Source organism: Onychostoma macrolepis, chromosome 25, assembly GCF_012432095.1.
Source record: "Onychostoma macrolepis isolate SWU-2019 chromosome 25, ASM1243209v1, whole genome shotgun sequence".
Classification (NCBI taxonomy): domain Eukaryota; kingdom Metazoa; phylum Chordata; class Actinopteri; order Cypriniformes; family Cyprinidae; genus Onychostoma; species Onychostoma macrolepis.
Genome location: NC_081179.1, coordinates 3,378,579 through 3,397,818, shown reverse-complemented (window position 1 = coordinate 3,397,818; position 19,240 = coordinate 3,378,579). Strand labels below are relative to the sequence as shown.

Below are 19,240 nucleotides of genomic sequence, written 5' to 3'. Positions count from 1 at the left end.
TTCTGAAACAGAATGAAAAAAGTCTTTCCTTTATTTTTTTATCGTCCCCTCAAAATTCTGATAAAAGAATTGAGATGTACTCAGAATTCTGACTTTTTTCTCACAATTTTTAAGTTTACATCTCAGAATTGACTTTTTCTTTCCGCCATAAAAAAGTAATTGTGACCTTTTATCTCACAATTCAGACTTTATATTTCACAATTCTGACCTTTCCGAATTTTTCTCAGAACTGCAAGTTATAAATTCGCAATTGCGAAAAACAAGAAAAGAAAAATAAATCAGAATTGAATTGTGGAAAAAAGTCTGATTTGTGAGATTAAAAAATTGCAATGACCATTTGTAATGTTTTTGTCCTGTAGCAGAAACAGGCTCTTAACTGATAGTATTTTCGATAAACCTACTTTTATTGTACTTTTAGAAGACAGAAGCTTGAATATACTGCTTTTTGTTTTTCATGGAAAAAAATTCCAAAAAATAAATAAAAAACCAAGCAGAAATTGGTTACCTTTGCTCATTAATTGTCATTAATTTATTTTTCATGAATAAGCAGAATCTTGCATATAATTTGAAAACAACAAAATGAGAAAAACAATGCATGGCTCATTGGTGGAAAAAAAAGTCACCTTACTGCTTTTAGTTTCCCCAAACACATTTTAATATGAAATGATACATGTATATTCCCTATAATGGAGTTCACAGGCTGAAGATTTTCTTCTGCGTTCCTCAGATATTAAAGAGCTTCTTCACAGCCTCTTTATACTTCTGTAGATTTTCCTCAGTCTCTCCCTCGTTCTTCAGCCTGAGCATCGAGTCTCTGTACTCCTGCACCGCCGGCTGCCCCAACAGCTCCTCCCTGGTTCCCTCCTCCACCTCATCCCTCGCTCCAAGTGGTCGCATGCGCAGGAGGGTGTCCACAACGCTTTTTGGGATGGACTGTCTTCCCACTCGTACTCCTCCATATCCGCACGCGTCTTTTCCTGCTCCCACGCCTCAGTTTTCTGTAAAACAGTGACGTGACAAAAACAGTTTTAAAAGACTGAGTGTGAAAATGATTGATTGATCAAGTGGAAGATGATAAAATGTTTGGTGTGCACTCTCAAATGTGTTGTACCAAATGCAATGGTGAAAACGATGAATTTACAATTATGATTGCTGCAGTCGTCAGATTGTACAATATGACCCAAATGAAATTAGATAAAAGCAAAAACACACTGCAATATCAGCCTTTTACACCTGGGACTGTATGCTATTACATTTAACATGGAAAAACATTAAGTCTCCATCGTACGGGAAATATATTAAAATATACAAAACAAAAGGCAAAATATTGATGAAATATATTTACAAATTTATTTTTAAATACATTCAAAAACATGTATTTTTATTTCCTTATTTTTTGATGTCTAATTTTCAATCTAAATATATTTATATTGTTCAAAAAAATGTGTACATGCACAAAAGGCCAAAAATGTACATATATATTTTAGAATATTTGTATATAAAAAATATATATATTTTTTTAATATATTTAAAAAATAAATGCTTTTGACTTCTCATCTAAATCTAAATGTATTTATATTGTTAAAAAAATTACTTAAGAATACACTGCCCCAAAAGTTTACATTTACAAAAAATGGCCGAAAATATCATATATGTTCATATAAAATGTTTTTTAAGTATCACATTTTCAATCTAAATATATTTATATTGTTTTACATTTTGCATTTACCCCCCCAAAAATAGATAGAATTTAGAAATGCATTTTCCTGCACATTTTGAAATATATTTTAGCATTGGATGGTTTAAACAAAATATATATTTCATATTCATATTTTAAAAAATATATAGCTAATATAGATTTTAAAATACATTTACTTTATTTTGATAGGTTTTAGTTACTTAGTTGTGTTTTTTTTTAATTCTATTATTTTTAAAATGTTTTTATTTTTAATATATTTTGGCCAGATTTTTTTTGTCACATGGTTGTACTAATGAAAAAGTGTCTAAAGTGTTTATCAATGCTTATTCGTTGTTATGAAAATAATGTTAAAAGAATGCAAAACAGGCAGATATTTACATTGCACATCATATAGACAAGCTAGTTTCTTGCAATTGCACCTTTGACTATCCTCATAGGAGCTTCAACTGCAGGACTTTGACCAAAAATGTCAATGTTAGAACTTCACTGAAGGCTGAGATTCATCATAAAAGCAAATAATCGAGTGCCTGAGAGCATGTGCCACTAAACGATCCGAGACTGACAACATTATCTTCTGTTAAAAGAAGTGATTTGATGATAAAATGTCAAAAAGCACATTTAAACCCAACTTAGACAAAGATTGTTTAAGCATTGAAAACAAACTATGCTTCTTGACCGTCTTGGATCGGCTGAGGAATTCTGGCACGATAAAAATGCCAAGCTGATTTGGAAAGGAACTGCTGTAATAAACACGGCTACTTAAACTCGACGAGCAGCTCTGCTTTCACTGAAAACATGAAGAGACGCCGCTCAACATTTGCTTAAGCGTTTGAACGAGTGCCGCACACTTTTAAAGTCAGCTTGAGTTTGATAAGAACCCTTGGAGTCCCTCCTTTGCCTGAGACTAAATTTTCCCAATACTTCCCATCCTCTGTGACAAAAGCGTCTTTGTGTGTATGAAGGCCTCTGGTGCAGGTGCTCCAGACTAATGACTATCAATCCAGGTCCTGCACACATTCTCCCTTTCCAAACGTCCTCCATTCCTCTCCGCAAATCACCCGGCTGCAGGGCACTACTTAGGGAGCGACTGATGGATTAGGTGGTTTCTATGGAGATGGTGGTTTGGCCAGATCGTGAGGATTTGATTAGGACTGTTGACCCAAATGATTCAATTTAGACAAAGAGGCAAATCAAATGGTTTGCGACTAATTGATGAGAGTGGCCTTTCACTGGAGAGAATGGGAGTGTAATTGAGGACCTGACTGAAGACATGGAGACGCTCGTGGTTTGCTTTCGAAAGGCCAACGCTGTGCGAGCCGAGCTGATCGGTTAACCGCTCTGATGCTTGGGAAAGAAAAAATATGGCTTCTCGGAGAGCTCTTCTGTTCAAGAAACACCAAAACCAAGCGTTAAAGTCAATGTGAAATCAGTATGGACCCCATTTTTGGAAACGACTTTAATCTTTCAATTGAAAAATGTGACGTTTTAAGTTAAATAAAAATTATTATGCGTGTTTACAGATATATTTTTAAATATATTTCAAAATATACAAAAAAATATAATGCTAATGTTAGCATTATAATATAAAAAAAAAAACACTATATATCTAAATCTAGTTATGTTATTTAAAATATATTTAAAAAAAAAAACTTTTTGTATTTAGCCAAAATATATTTTATTATCAGAAATGTATTTTCTTCCACATTTGTAATATATTTTAGCATTTGAAGGTTTAAACTAAATGTTTTAAATTTGAAAAATATATTTCCATAAACTGCATTGTTTACAACATACAGTGGGTACGGAAAGTATTCAGACCCCCTTAAATTTTTCACTCTTTGTTATATTGCAGCCATTTGCTAAAATCATTTAAGTTCATTTTTTTTCCTCATTAATGTACACACAGCACCCCATATTGACAGAAAAACACAGAATTGTTGACATTTTGCAGATTTATTAAAAAGAAAACTGAAATATCACATGGTCCTAAGTATTCAGACCCTTTGCTCAGTATTTAGTAGAAGCACCCTTTGATCTAATACAGCCATGAGTCTTTTGGGAAAGATGCAACAAGTTTTTCACACCTGGATTTGGGGATCCTCTGCCATTCCTCCTTGCAGATCCTCTCCAGTTCTGTCAGGTTGGATGGTAAAGCGTTGGTGGACAGCCATTTTAGGTCTCTCCAGAGATGCTCAATTGGGTTTAAGTCAGGGCTCTGGCTGGGCCATTCAAGAACAGTCACGGAGTTGTTGTGAAGCCACTCCTTCGTTATTTTAGCTGTGTGCTTAGGGTCATTGTCTTGTTGGAAGGTAAACCTTCGGCCCAGTCTGAGGTCCTGAGCACTCTGGAGAAGGTTTTCGTCCAGGATATCCCTGTACTTGGCCGCATTCATCTTTCCCTCGATTGCAACCAGTCGTCCTGTCCCTGCAGCTGAAAAACACCCCCACAGCATGATGCTGCCACCACCATGCTTCACTGTTGGGACTGTATTGGACAGGTGATGAGCAGTGCCTGGTTTTCTCCACACATACCGCTTAGAATTAAGGCCAAAAAGTTCTATCTTGGTCTCATCAGACCAGAGAATCTTATTCAGGTGTTTTTTAGCAAACTCCATGCAGGCTTTCATGTGTCTTGCACTGAGGAGAGGCTTCCGTCAGGCCACTCTGCCATAAAGCTCCGACTGGTGGAGGGCTGCAGTGATGGTTGACTTTCTACAACTTTCTCCCATCTCCCGACTACATCTCTGGAGCTCAGAGAGGTTCTTCTTTACCTCTCTCACCAAGGCTCTTCTCCCCCGATAGCTCAGTTTGGCCGGACGGCCAGCTCTAGGAAGGGTTCTGGTCGTCCCAAACGTCTTCCATTTAAGGATTATGGAGGCCACTGTGCTCTTAGGAACCTTAAGTGCAGCAGAAATTTTTTTGTAACCTTGGTCAGATCTATGCCTTGCCACAATTCTGTCTCTGAGCTCTTCAGGCAGTTCCTTTGACCTCATGATTCTCATTTGCTCTGACATGCACTGTGAGCTGTAAGGTCTTATATAGACAGGTGTGTGGCTTTCCTAATCAAGTCCAATCAGTATAATCAAACACAGCTGGACTCAAATGAAGGTGTAGAACCATCTCAAGGATGATCAGAAGAAATGGACAGCACCTGAGTTAAATATATGAGTGTCACAGCAAAGGGTCTGAATACTTAGGACCATGTGATATTTCAGTTTTTCTTTTTAATAAATCTGCAAAATGTCAACAATTCTGTGTTTTTCTGTCAATATGGGGTGCTGTGTGTACATTAATGAGGGAAAAAAAATGAACAAATAATTTTAGCAAATGGCTGCAATATAACAAAGAGTGAAAAATTTAAGGGGGTCTGAATACTTTCCGTACCCACTGTATATATATATATATATATATATATATATATATATATATATATATATATATATATATATATATATATATATATATATATATATATATATATATATATATATATATATATATATATATATATATATATATATATAGCAGCACATATTTTGGTCAAGAAATATATTGCTTATAAAAATACATGTAAATACATAAATATATTTTGATATTTTGAAGTTTTAGTTAAATATATTTTGGGTAAATGTTGGAAATATAAGTTAGGATTGGAAACACAACTTATTACACATTATGTAATACATATATTAGCATTGATTTTTTTTTTTTTTTTACTGAAAAATACATTAAGTTGCATTGTTTATTTAGCATACATTTGAAACTTATTTTTGGCCAGAAAAAAAAAAATGCTAATATAGTTTTTAAAGTATTTTGATATACTTTAGTTTACTATATTTCCTATATTTATTATATTTACCCAAAATGTATTTTAAGATTGGAAACACATTTTTCTTTGGACATTTTGTAATATATTTTAGCATTTGAAGGTTTAAATAAAATTTAACATTTGAAAAATCTATTTTCTTAAGCTCTTTACAACATAAACACATTTACATAAATATATTTGGATGAAAATGAAGTCATAGTTACTTATATTTCCTATATTTATGATTCCCCCAAAATGTATTTAAAGATCAGAAACAAGGGTTTAAATTAAATATTATACATTTGAAAAATCAATTTCCTATATTGCTATTTAAATTTATAGCTAATATGTGACCCTGGACCACAAAACCAGTCTTAAGTGTTAATTTTTTTAAATTGAGATTTATAAATCACCTGAAAGCTGAATAAATAATCTTTCCATTGATGTATGGTTTGTTAGGATCGGACAATATTTGGCTGAGATACAACTATTTGAAAATCTGGAATCTGAGGGTGCAAAAAAATCAAAATATTGAGAAAATCACCTTTAAAGTTGTTCAAATGAAGTTCTTAGCAATGCATATTACTGATCAAAAATGAAGTTTTGATACATTTACGGTAAGAAATTGACAAAATATCTTCATGGAACATGATCTTTACTTAATATCCTAATGATTTTTGGCATAAAAGAAAAATCAAAATTTTGACACAAGGGTCATATATAGACATGCATAAATATATTTTGACAAGTTTATAGTTACTTATATTTCATTAAATTATATTTTTTTATCCAAATGTATTTTAAAATTGGAAAATGTATATTTGTGGACATTTTTTGTAATACATGTTAGCATTTAATTTAAACAAAATATATTTTAAATTAGGAAAATGTATCCCACAAATATCCCAATATATTGTCGAGCTGTATTATTTATTTATTTTCCTTTTCTTTTTGCTGTTTGGCCACCCTACATTTCAGAAGTACACCGCACTGAGAAACACATGTTGTGATGACTTCACGACGCATTAAAAACCAAATGAAATGGAAAAAAGGGGTGATATTTAACCTCTGGAAACACTTCCAGGCCACATTTGTTCCAAAACCTCTTCCAGTCAATGTGAACACAGTTTGAATGGATTATCCTGTAACCATATTGGCAGCTAAATCAGGTCTTGGAGATACAATCACCCTCGTGGTCTGGAACAATCGGCTGCTTTGTGGTAAAGCGCCCCCCTCCCGTTCTCACCCGACGTCACTTTACCCCGTCCTGAGCGCTCCGAGCCGCCTCTGTGCTAGCCATTGTGCTAGCGAAAGGCCAGCGGACACCGTTTCACTTCCCAACCAGGATGGCAAACAAAGCTCGAGCGTGGCTCTCAGCCAGGCTTCTTAGTGAAGCTCACAACATAGTTACACAACACCAAAGCCAGCCAGTCTCCAGCGACAAGAGCATGATGGGAAAATGCAGACATCTTGAGCATTTGTTGCATTTTATTGACACCCGATCCGTTTTTTTTTTTTTTTTTGGTGGTCGACCTTGTCTGAATCTAAAAGGTCACGTTCTTTACTCCTCAAAGATGCTTTAAGAAGATCATCTGCGTAGGAAGCCTTCAGTTTGCTGACTTTGAGAAGTTCAAGTGTATAAATTACACCGCTCTTGTCCTTAATCTGTGTTTTATCAAAAAGCGCCTGCTAATTCATCCTCTCTTGTGCTAATGAGGTGAATCATGCGATACTCAAAAGGTTACTAATCGCTTTTTTGAGTCTCACTTAATTCACAAAGGAAACTGTCACATTACATCTGTTGTCAATTAAATAGCCGCTCTCATCTTTGATCGTGAACTCGGTGTAAGCGGAGACGGTTCTGCCGCGCAGATATGACGTGAATTATTGATGACGCGTTTCATCGTGCTGTAACGAGAATCTTCTGAGGCGCCGCCAACTGCTTTTTCCAATGGAATCTCCCTGTCAGCCAATCAGACGCTTCCATTCAGCCGCCGTTTCCACTCTCGGGTTGCTGATTGGGCGAGACAGCTGTCAATCATCGAATCAGGTGGAAAATCATGACACTAATTGAGTGATGGTTTGCTGCAGGTTTCACCACTAAACATTGTGGATCAGGCTCAATGTGAGAATTAAAACTAAACTAAACTAAAAATTGAAAAACAAATGACCTTTTTTGTAGTTGTTTTCACACCAATTTAACATTTAAAAACAAGCCCACTCATTAAAAAAAAAAAAACTGATATTTTTACATATAATTGCTAATATATTGTAAAATATATTTACAAACACATTTTAGTTGCTATTTTTTTCTTTCTTTATTTTCAAACAAAATATATTTATATTTATTTGCATTTACCAAAAATGTATTTTAAGATTAAACAATGTATTTTCTTGCACATTTTTGAGTACATTTTAGCATTTTGAAGGCTTTGAAATATTATTGGCTTTGAAAATATATATTTTCAACATGAAAAATTAATTGCCTTAAGCTGCAAGGTTTACAACATTATATTTAGCATATATTTGAAATATATTTTGGCCATAAAAAATATTTTATATGTTAAAATAAAATAAAAATAAAATACAATTTTGGTCAGAGAGAAAAAAAAAACTTTTCAGGCCTAAAAAAAATAAATACATTCCGGGTTTAATTCCAAACTAATTTCAATCTTATGGCAGGGGATGTAAAAACCCAAAGTGCACCGTCACTGTTGTGGATTCCCAACCTTTATTCATGCCCCCCTCATCCTATCGTTTAATGTCGTCCCACAGGGGGTCTCGGTCATGGAAATCCACCCCAGTTCCAGCGGGACCCCACTGAAACTTTCATAAGAGTTCAGGTACAATAGAGATATGAAATATTCATGTGTTCAGTGACAGACATCAGAGAGACTCTCCTGTGATTCAAACACACGAGCACGGAGACGGAAAACACATCACCAGAAGCTGACCACAATCCAGTCAATGTACTGATACAGAAATCACAATGATCAGTGATGATTAGTGCTGTTTGCTAAGGCAAGTATCACTATTATTATTGCTCATGCTTAAAGGAATGGTTCACTTAAAAATTTGAATTTTGTCATAATTTACACCATTTATGCCATTAGAAAGTTTGAACAAAAGTGAATTGACACTTTAAACACATATTATTGCTAATATTATACCGCTTTGCCACCCTTAAGAAATATATATATAATTTAAAATAAAATGTATATAATTGTATAATTTATTTTGATTATTATTAGATTTAGTTTTATATAAATACATCATATATGTTTATATATATATAATTCTATAATTAATATACATACATATACATATACATACACACAAACATGTATTACTGTATAGTACTTTTAACAAAAAATCAAAATCAAGTGGTGATTGATAATTGATACTGATATAGATATTATGCATCTCAATTATTGTTGACGTCTGAAGACTATTTTAATATCTACAGGGTTAATTTTATTTCATGCGAATTTTGACCTGCATATTTCTCGACAGTTTTCATGGAATCCACCCTGTAGCATGAAAATCCTGTCCTACTGTGTAGATATGATCTTAAAAATTGAACCTTAGACTTGTACATGACAGCTAATAAAGCACAAATGCATCTCATTTCAGCTTGCTGGAAAAAGTTGAAATCGTCAGTGTATCTGAAGTAATGTGGAGGGCTGCAGACTCACCCAGGACTCGTGGTACAACACGGTGAGGAGGTACATGGCGTAATCGTAATTCTGCTGTCTCAGCGGGCAACTACAATCACATACACACAAAGATCATTTTAATGTAAGGGAAATGAGGAATAAAACAACACAGAATATGTATCCATAACACGCACCTGTCTGTGGTGATGGTGAGCATGTCGGTGTCTTTGCAGTATCGCTCTTCACTGAGTTTGATCATCTTCTTTCTGGCGTGATCATCCAGATTCAAGCTGGAGAGCTTCACCTGCAAAGAGCAGAAACACATTTTAACTACCTTTTTAATTAAGGAGAGTGTTTAAAGAGTTAAGTAAAGAGTGACAGTACACAAGGAATAAAGTATAGTCAGACAGTAAACACTGACAGGATGATCAGGACCCTGCTTATTATCTTTTGATGTACTAAAATAACTAAAACTGAAATAAAATGAATGAAATATGACAAATGACAAACACATAAAATCACTAATATAAAAAAATTCAAATTAAATCAGAAAATACAAAAATAAACTTCAATATTTATCAAATTGTTTTAAAAAAAATGTATAAAAATATATTTTATTAACAACAATAACACCATAATAGTATCTTGATACTAAAATAACATGCATAAAAAAAAAGACAAAAACAATGAAATCATTAAAACTAAAATAACAGAAAACAAAAATGTAAACATACATTTATAGATTTTTAAAATACAATTTATTTATAATAAATTAAAAATATTAATAAAAACTATAATAGTATCTCAGGGATACAAAAATAACAAATAGTCATGAAAAGGACAAAAACACAAAATCACTAAAACTTTAACAAATATTTAAAAGAAAAAATATAATTAATAATATAAAAATATTATAACTGAAAACTGAAGTTATTACATTTTTGTTAAAGTTTATTTATATTTATTTCCCAGTCTTGAAAGTTCATCAAAGGACAATGAATCACTTAATCCAAATCTTCAGCATTTCTCCAGCAATCATTTTCACTTGGCGTTCCTCCAGTCATCTGAACATACTTTCTATTAAATCTTATTCTTTCAAACAACAAACCCTCAAAAAACACTAACTATCATCATGCACAACTCTGCTCTTTAAATCCCACTCCGGATCGGCACAAACACAACCCAGTGCCGTCACTAAGCTCTCGCTCTCAAAGAACAAAACAGTGGTGCACAACGCAATATCACTTGATTTATCTGGAGTTTTCTGGCTGTTTCAGTTAAGAAAGGATGGGGGGAAAAGACCCTCATCCCGTAAATCAGCCCTTTGATCCCCTTCACATCCAGCCCTAATCCAACGGGATTAACGTCAGATGGCGATTCCTGGTTTTTCAGCCAGATGGTGAGAGATTTACGATAAATCACACATTTCAGATTATAAATAAAGAGAGAATATATTGCAAAATCAATGAGGCCATCACGCACGTCTTCAAATAACAGCATTTCATTGACGAGTAAATCCATTTATTGACAACAGTCAGTGTTTACTCAAGCAAAAATAACTTATTACGCTCATTTAATTCACCTGTATCTCTCGTAATGTGCTACTGAATATGTTTAAGTGTAAATACGAGGAGACAGTATGGGCAGAAAAACAGTCCACATCATGCTTAATTTTTTAAGTAGCCTGACTTTTGACAGTAAATGTCTAGTCCATTTCATATAATATTCTGTCCAAAAACATCGACTTAGACAGAAAGAGACCATGACTGACATGTAAAGCGACTAAGCGCAGTTTGTTTTGCTTTGACATGCCATTTACACACAGTTTACTCTAAATACGTGATAGACTTTCTGTGGGAAAAACTGTGAATGGTTACACAAAAAAAATGAAGAAATTTGCAAAAATATGTAGAATTTCTGCCCATTCAAACAGATTATTTCACAGAAAGAAAACAAAGCAGAATATGCAGCTTAGCTCTGGTTTCCAGGTGGATGCTGGGATGTGTAATAACTTCCATCAAAGAAGTCATATCCAAAAACAACAATATTAATTTGAGCTCCAGAAAGTAATAAACAAAACTGACAGACGTACCTTCAGAGTCACTATCCTCGCGTCTGGGTTTCGCAGCGACAATCCAGCGGATACGAATTCCTTACTCTGCACCTGGATTGGGAAATGCTTCATGCATTTCTCATCCGAGTCCAGGGCAGATGGCCACTCCGTACAGAACTCTGGACAAATTAAACAGGGAAAATATTTACAAATCTGTCTCTCTCATTTAGCCACCACATAACATTTGCTGCCGTCCAATACTGAAAACTTTCTCAGTGAAAAAAACTCACGCTTCAGGGCCTCACAGTGCTTCTTAATAGCAACCGGGGTTAAGTGTAAAAAGTTTGGGATCTGAAAGACATTAAAGCATGTGATTTAAAAAAAAAAAAAAGAGTTTTATTAAAATATGTGACCCTGGACCACAAAACCAGTCTTAAGTCGCTGGGGTATATTTGTAGCAACAGCCAAAAATACATTGTATGGGTCAAAATTATACATTTTTCTTTTATGCCAAAAATCTTTAGGATATTAAGTAAAGATCATGTTTCATGAAGATATTTTGTAAATTTCTTACCATAAATGTATAAAAACTTCATTTTTGATTAGTAATATGCATTGCTAAGAACTTCATTTGGACAACTTTAAAGGTGATTTTCTCAATATTTAGATTTTTTTGCACCCTCAGATTCCAGATTTTCAAATAGTTGTATCTCAGCCAAATATTGTCCGATCATAACAAACCATACATCGATGGAAAGCTTATTTATTCAGCTTATTCAGATGATGTATAAATCTCAATTTTGAAAAATTGACACTTAAGACTGGTTTTGTGGTCCAGGGTCACATATCACATTTTAATGTATATGCAACAAAAGACGAGCTGAATCGATCCAGTTAGCATCATTTAAAGTTCACAATAAGGTTTTCACAATCTACATAGACGGGTTTCCATTTTTGCAGAAAAAATAATGTTCCCAATTCTAAAAGTTTCTGTTCAAAGAGACATATGCTCTGCCATATACATCATAATGCACAAACAGGGTTTTCTGAAGGTAAATTTAAGACCTAGTAAAGAAGAATTAGGAAATAATTTGAATGGAACAATATGTCAATATGGTCTCTAAATGTCTTGTATTAGCCAAACTTCAAAGTTTGAAAATACAACTTCCAGCAGATCTCCATTATTTTTGTAATTCATTTTACAAAAAAGGGCTAAATTAGCTCAAACACTGGAAACATATGGAAATAAATCGTTCTATAGCTTAAGATCACACTGTATTTCTGTCTTGTCTTCCAGTCCTAATGTCTAAAGATTCTCAAATCAAGACATTTACTTGAGAACAAAAATGACATAAGAAATCTCGTTTTCTCAGAAATATCAAAATGAAGCGAGTTTATGATTAAAACCTGCCGAATCCAAATCTGCCAAATAACTAAATTTGCCAAATAACTAAACTTTAATTAAAAGGGAAAACAAGACTTCATATGTTCAATTTGCATCTCAAATGTGTCTTGATTTAAGGATGTTTAAATTAGTATTGAGGAAGTATTTTTTTGTGTGTGTGTGTGTGTGCAGTGCATGCAACATTTAATGCCATGACTTTATGAATTTAAGGCTTTCTGCTGCGATTTAAGACCTTTTTAGGCCTTAAATTGTTGAATGGCGAATTAAGTCTTTTTAAGACCAGCAGAAACCCCAAAAATAAATGCATAACAAATAAACGTTATATTGCACTTCTGCTTGAGTTTGTTTTCATTTTATTTTAATAGATGTAGCTTAAAAGACTTTATCACCTTTATCAGTTCCAGGTTGCCCTTCTTGGCAGGTGGTACGCCTCTCTTCACGGGATATCCCATCCGCACCGGCAGAGGAACCGCAGATGGTTTGAATGATGCCGCAGTGGGATAAACTGCGTTCCAGTCCTGATCCACCGCCATCCGCTCGGTCCTGGGCTGCCCAGCCTGTGCGATGCAATCAAACGTGTTTTATTATCAATAATATTATTTACCTGATTCATAAAGATAGATGAGAACACAAACCAACTGCATTATGATTATGATGAGGTAAAGTCTAATAATAACCTGTCTCTTTGACCTCCGCTGACCCCGAACACCTCGGCCTGCAGCTTCTGTAATCAGACATTTGATGAGTGCACATTTAATAAGTAACTTTATTTTTTAAGTCACACTGAGAGTTAATATTAGGCCATAAGAAACAATTTAGTTAAATACAACATGCCAGACGAGCAATTAACCCTTAATTTGATGTTACAATGACAGTGTCAACTGATAATACCATGGTACATCAACGTAAGCTAGATACTGAACGATTATCATATTCATAAAAGTCGAAGACTACCATGGTAGTACTATGGTACATGTCCAAAAACATGGTAATATCATGCCAGTTTTGTTAGTTAAATGTAATATTTCATTTTAGTAATGTAATGACATATTTTCTATATAATAATAATAGTAATAATTTTGTAGCTCTCCATAATACTGTAAACAGATTAAATAAGAAATAATACGATTTTTACCTGTTTCTGTGGTCACGGCGCTTGTAGAGAGGACAGAGGAGATTGAAATCCTCCTGCTGAATGAAATTAAACTGTATATTCCATTAATATTACAGTTTATTTTGCATAAGGAGGACAGCGCAGGGTGAGTGATGGACGCAGCCATGTTGGAAAAACCTGCAGCGTGCCTACGGAGGCCCGGATGTTACGCAAATAAAGCGAAGCTAAAAACGCGAGAGTCAAACTAAACTTGTTCATTCGATATCAAAACACAAACGAACCAAACGTTCTGCTTTTTTTTTAATTCAAAACAACATTCAAGTGTAACTTTATGAGAGTGAAACATATAAACTGGAACGCTTTGCTGCTAGATGGCAGAAAGTCTTGAGATGCGGAATATTTTTTAACTGATTATTATTTTGAACTATTTTTTAAACTAACTAAAGTGTATAAATAACGCGTTCATTATACATTATAGTGAAACCTTTTGCTCGTAAATAACGTATATATTGTTAAACAATATAAATAACTTCGATTATTTTTATATTTTTATTATTATTATTATTATTAGCGAAATCATCATTTCCCGCCCAGAGAATATGAAGTAATCCTCTTTACACATGTCAGAGTTGAAAACGTTTGAATTTGTAGTTGTTTATGAAATATTTCAAAAGCTTCCTCCGTGAACCCGCCTTGACAGACGCGATGACACGCGCGTGCAGCATCTCTGTCGCATCTCTCCACATGTGTTTCACTCACAGCATCACAGACGACTGAAGCACAGCTCCTCATCTCTTTACTTCAGCTCTGCACGACAGACATCAGGAGTCCTGCTGGAGAGGTATTGTTGATTTAAGAGTTGATTTCTCTTGTTTTATAAAGTGATGTTGTCCATCGATGAAAGATTAAAAATGACTTCTTATAGTCTTGACGTGTGTAGGAATTAGAAAAGGGTCTTTTTGACATTTCACAGTTAAAAAGTCTATGAAGATAAATATAGCTAGCTAAATATTTCAAGACGGTGTGTGTGCATATTGTGGTTATAAATATGAAAAGGCATTTATTCGCAATTAAAAGTCTATTTCTTATTTAAATTGAACATAAAACATTATTTTTTAAACTTTTCTGAGCTGAACATTTTCTATGCACAAAATATGCATAGAAATGTACCATAACTTAGTTTACAATTAGTTTATGCTTGAAAAAAATAAAATAAAAAATTGCTACGTATTAGAATTTGATCACTTTTAGCACTTTATCTGGTCTTGTCATTTTTTATTTTAAGACATTTTTAACATCAAAAGTTGTATAATGAAACATGAAAAAATTGTGTATTTATAAAATTATCAAGGTGAATAAATGCGGCAAAAATAATATTGTTATTTATGACACCTAATGTGTTAACAAATATTACTGTAAACAACTGCATTGTAAAGTGTAACTGTAATAATGATTTGAAATGATTTAAATGCATAAATAAATTCCTGCATAAATAATATAGATACCTATGTGTGTGTATATATATATATATATATATATATATATATATATATGCTTTTAAAACATATTCATATTTACATAAATAAAATACCTTTATTTACTCTATAAAAATACAAAATATAAAAATATTTTTTTTCATGCAAGTCTGTGCATGTATGTATGTATAGATTAGTCATGTCATATAAAATCTGGCTACATAAAATAATATATTTATAAGATTATAATAATTTTTGTAGAAATCTATTTCGTCCCAGTTGTTTTGGTTTGATAACTTGAAGAGTGACTGGTTTCATTCATTTGTTGCTTTTGTGCTTCATGCACACATGAATGAGCATGAGTGTTTATCCCTCTGTCCACTAAATCCTCTCGACACGCTCTGACTGTGAGTGGTTTCTACCTCTTGACACTGTGATCTGCAGCGTAAAGCGGTGGTCTGAAACTGTATCTGCGAGCGGCCGGCGCTATAGTCGCGCTTCTGTCAGCGGCTCTGCCACTGTGACTGACAGACGTGGCAGAGAGGATGGCAGGGTCCTGTTTCGATTTGTCTCCACTCACAAAGCTTTTTCCAGTGGCTTTGTGTGTCCATCCACTGGTCATCTCATGATGGATTGGCGATCTTGTGATTTCTCTTGAGGGGAAAGTCTGACCTCATTAATGAGGGTATTTTACTCCTCTTCCACTGCTCTGTGACCCGTCTGAGGAAGACTAAAGTGAAATCACAATCAAGCTGGAGTGATGACACTCAATCAGCACATGCTGAGTAGATTTTTTCTGTCTGAGGAGAAACAAGTGTGATTGTTCCATTTTGAGAGACATTTCAGCAAAAAAAATGTGCATTTGATCAAAAAATACAGTGAAAAAGTAAATTTTTTACAAATTAAGTAAAAAGTAATATTGTGAAATATTACATTTTAAAATAATTGTTTTCTGTGTGAATATATTTTAAAATTTAATTTATTTCTTTGATGCTACTTCAGAAATCATTCTAATATGCTGATTTGCTGCTCAAGAAACATTTCTGATTATTATCAATGTTGAAAACAGCTGTTGCTTCATTTGTTTTTTTTGTTGAAACGGTAATACATTTTTTTTCAGTATTAAGTTGAAATAGAATTTTTTGTAACATTACAAATGTCTTTAATGTTCCATTTTATCAACTTATACAAGAACACAATACAATATGAGAACCTAATATAGAATACAAGAACCTAAGAACCATCGATGAACGATTGAATCGATTGACTGTTCACTACATTTAAACATGATCTCATGGTGCATGTGACTGGCAGAGGAGGGTTATGGATGTGTCTGGTGATCTTCAGTGCATTCTCATGCAATTTTAACCTGTCTGAGATCGTCTGAGCTGCTCCTTATTTAAACCCGCAGACTTGGATGTAGATGAGTTTGTTTCTTCATCAGATTTGGAGAAATGTAGCATTGCATCACTTGCTCACCAATGGATGTGAATGGGTGCCGTCAGAATGAGAGTCCAAACAGCTGATAAAAACATCACAATAATCCACACCACTCCAGTCCATCAGTAAGTCTTGAGTAGTGAAAATCTGTGTTTTTGTAAGAAACAAATCCTTCATTAAGTTTTTAACTTCAAAGCATTGCTACGGCTAAAATATATGTGTCCTCTAATATTGCTTTCACCAGTTAAAAAGTTGTCTCGTCTGAATAAGGTGAGAAATCTGCACAGATCAAACATTGTTTACATGCCAAAAACAGCTCTAAACAAATGCGTTAGTGGATTTTGATGTGAGAGACAACAGGAGATTTTTTCACTGGAGGAAGCATTATTATGGATTATGGACTCATATTTTAGCGGAAATTATGGTTTAAAGTTTAAAATGTCTTGATGGATTTGTTTCTTACAAACATGCAGCTTTTCACCTCACGAGATGTTAACTGATGGACTGGAGTGGTGTGGATTATTTGTGGATTATTGTGCTGTTTTTATCAGCTGTTTGGACTCTCATTCTGATGGCACCCATTCACATCCATTGGTGAGCCAGTTGATGGAATGCTACATTTCTCCAAATCTGATGAAGAAACAAACTCATGGATAACCTGAGGGTGAGTAAATTTCCAGCAAATTTTCATTTTCAGGTGAACTTCTTTTAATTTTCCCCCAAATTTGTTCTCCATTTACAGGTTTAGTGCCATGTCAGATTAATCGCTTTGGAGCAGTTCTACCCAACAACCCCACTGAAACGCATCTCCACCATGGGGGACAGGCTGGGCCGCCCGACCCCTCTGTTATCACGTGGACGTACGTTCGGATGGTCCACCTCCAGCAACAGCATCAAACTAAAGAACTGCAGCCACAATGGCCACGTCTTCCTGCACAGCCTGGAGGAGGCAGCAGTGCCCAGCGCTTCGCTCGCCGCGGCACACTCTCCTGTTTCACTGGAACTGGAGCCCGTGGTGAATAATGGATCAAGCGCGCCCGTCGCTCCAGTTGGCCACACAAAGGAGCCACCGGCACACGGAAAGCGCTGCCAGCCCCTCTCCATCTCCACCGTCCCGCTTCCTGCCGCCGCCCGCTTCCCGCACAGCCCTTACCACGCCAAGACTAGCATGCAGGGCGATGTGTACAACTTCCTAGAGAGACCCGCCGGCCTGAGGTGCTTCCTGTATCACTTCCTCGTGTGAGTAAACCTTTCCTGTTCACTTCTACTCACCTGCATGCAGCATTTGTGGTTATAAAGCTTGTGATTGGCTAATAGGGGTTTAATCAGACTTTTATCATGCTAACTTCACGTCATTCTAAACATCATTTAGTAGGGCTGTAACAATATCAAAACTTCAACGATACGATAATATATTTCAATATGAAGTCCACGGTACAATATTTATTGCGATATTTAAAAAAAAAGACAAATGAAGACTTGGAAAAGAATTAAAATTTAGTATGTTTTAAAGTTAAATTATTCTATCTAATGCACTTTGAGAGTTCAAAATGAAGAGCGCCAACCCATGTTCTTAACTAAGAAAACTTTGAATTGACAAGTGAATTGACTTGTAGCTAAGATTTAAAGGGGACCCAACCCTCTTTTTGTTTGTGGAAGCCAAACAAATTAGAATATAATAATAACAACAACGAGGGTAGTAGCCATATGTTGTAAAACAATTACTGTAAAATAAATGAAAATGAATATTTCATAGGTATATTATATGCTTTAAACTACAGTACACTGTAAAAAGTGATACATTGACTTAACTTAAAAAAATTGAGGAAACCCATTGCCTTAAAATTTTTAAGTAAATAATAATAAAAAAAATAAGTGAATTGTCAAGTTCACTTAACTTTTTTTTTTTTAATTATCATTTACTTAATTTTAAGGCAACAGGTTTCCTCAATTTTTTTAAATTTAAGTCAACATCACTTTTTACAGTGTAGGGAAATTACAATACTTCTTTTCTAATTTCTACACTATATTTTGAATTTGGACCGCATTTAAACCGCTAGCTGTCAGCAATTCGTACTGCACAGAAATAGCAGTAGAGCTTTTATTTTGAAGCAAAACTCCAGCTTCAGTGAAAACATGTCTACAAAAACACGTCTCACTACAAATCTAGTGAAATGCTGTAATCATCTGATGCGAAAATAAAGCCTAACTGGTGCGTTAAACTCACAGCATGTGCAATAAACGAGTTGACTGCATTGAATTCATTCACTGTGATCGGAGCTGTTCTGAGGCGCGGAAAAAACACCGGATCATGAACGATATTGAGACAGTTTAACTATCACGATATCACAATATTGATAATATCGTTACATCCCTATTCAGACATTCTGTCTAAAACGGTTTCAAATGCCATTTTGTTAATTAGCGTCTGAATATATGAAGCTTGTGATTGGTCAATGTCCTGTGGTGTGACATGCCATCTAAAAATATTTTAAATACCGTTCTGCAAATATGTTAATATTATACTTGTGATTCGTTAAAAGGATTCTTTTGATTTTATGTATATTTGAGGCATATGATTTGTTTAATCA

The 19,240-nt window shown here is 34.4% G+C and overlaps 2 protein-coding genes across 6 annotated transcripts in view; one reads left to right on the top strand and one right to left on the bottom strand.

Annotated features, from left to right (window-relative positions):
- Window positions 1–506: 506 nt before the first annotated feature.
- Window positions 507–13,950, bottom strand: mrps35 (mitochondrial ribosomal protein S35). Its single transcript, XM_058767323.1, is given in 9 exon segments — window positions 507–920; window positions 923–998; window positions 9,202–9,271; window positions 9,357–9,466; window positions 11,255–11,394; window positions 11,506–11,566; window positions 13,010–13,177; window positions 13,298–13,344; window positions 13,756–13,950. Coding segments are annotated over 9 exon segments (1,014 nt in total). The 5' UTR covers window positions 13,901–13,950; the 3' UTR covers window positions 507–723.
- Window positions 13,951–14,074: 124 nt separating this feature from the next.
- The window catches only part of kcnq1.2 (potassium voltage-gated channel, KQT-like subfamily, member 1.2), a 195,723-nt gene continuing 190,557 nt past the window's right edge, over window positions 14,075–19,240 (top strand). For all 5 annotated transcript variants that reach the window (XM_058767316.1, XM_058767317.1, XM_058767314.1 and 2 more), the window contains exons 1-2: window positions 14,075–14,575; window positions 17,392–17,888. In XM_058767316.1, coding sequence (XP_058623299.1) covers window positions 17,464–17,888 — 425 coding nt within the window. In that variant the 5' untranslated portion in view covers window positions 14,075–14,575; window positions 17,392–17,463. The remainder of the gene's footprint in view (window positions 14,576–17,391; window positions 17,889–19,240) is intronic.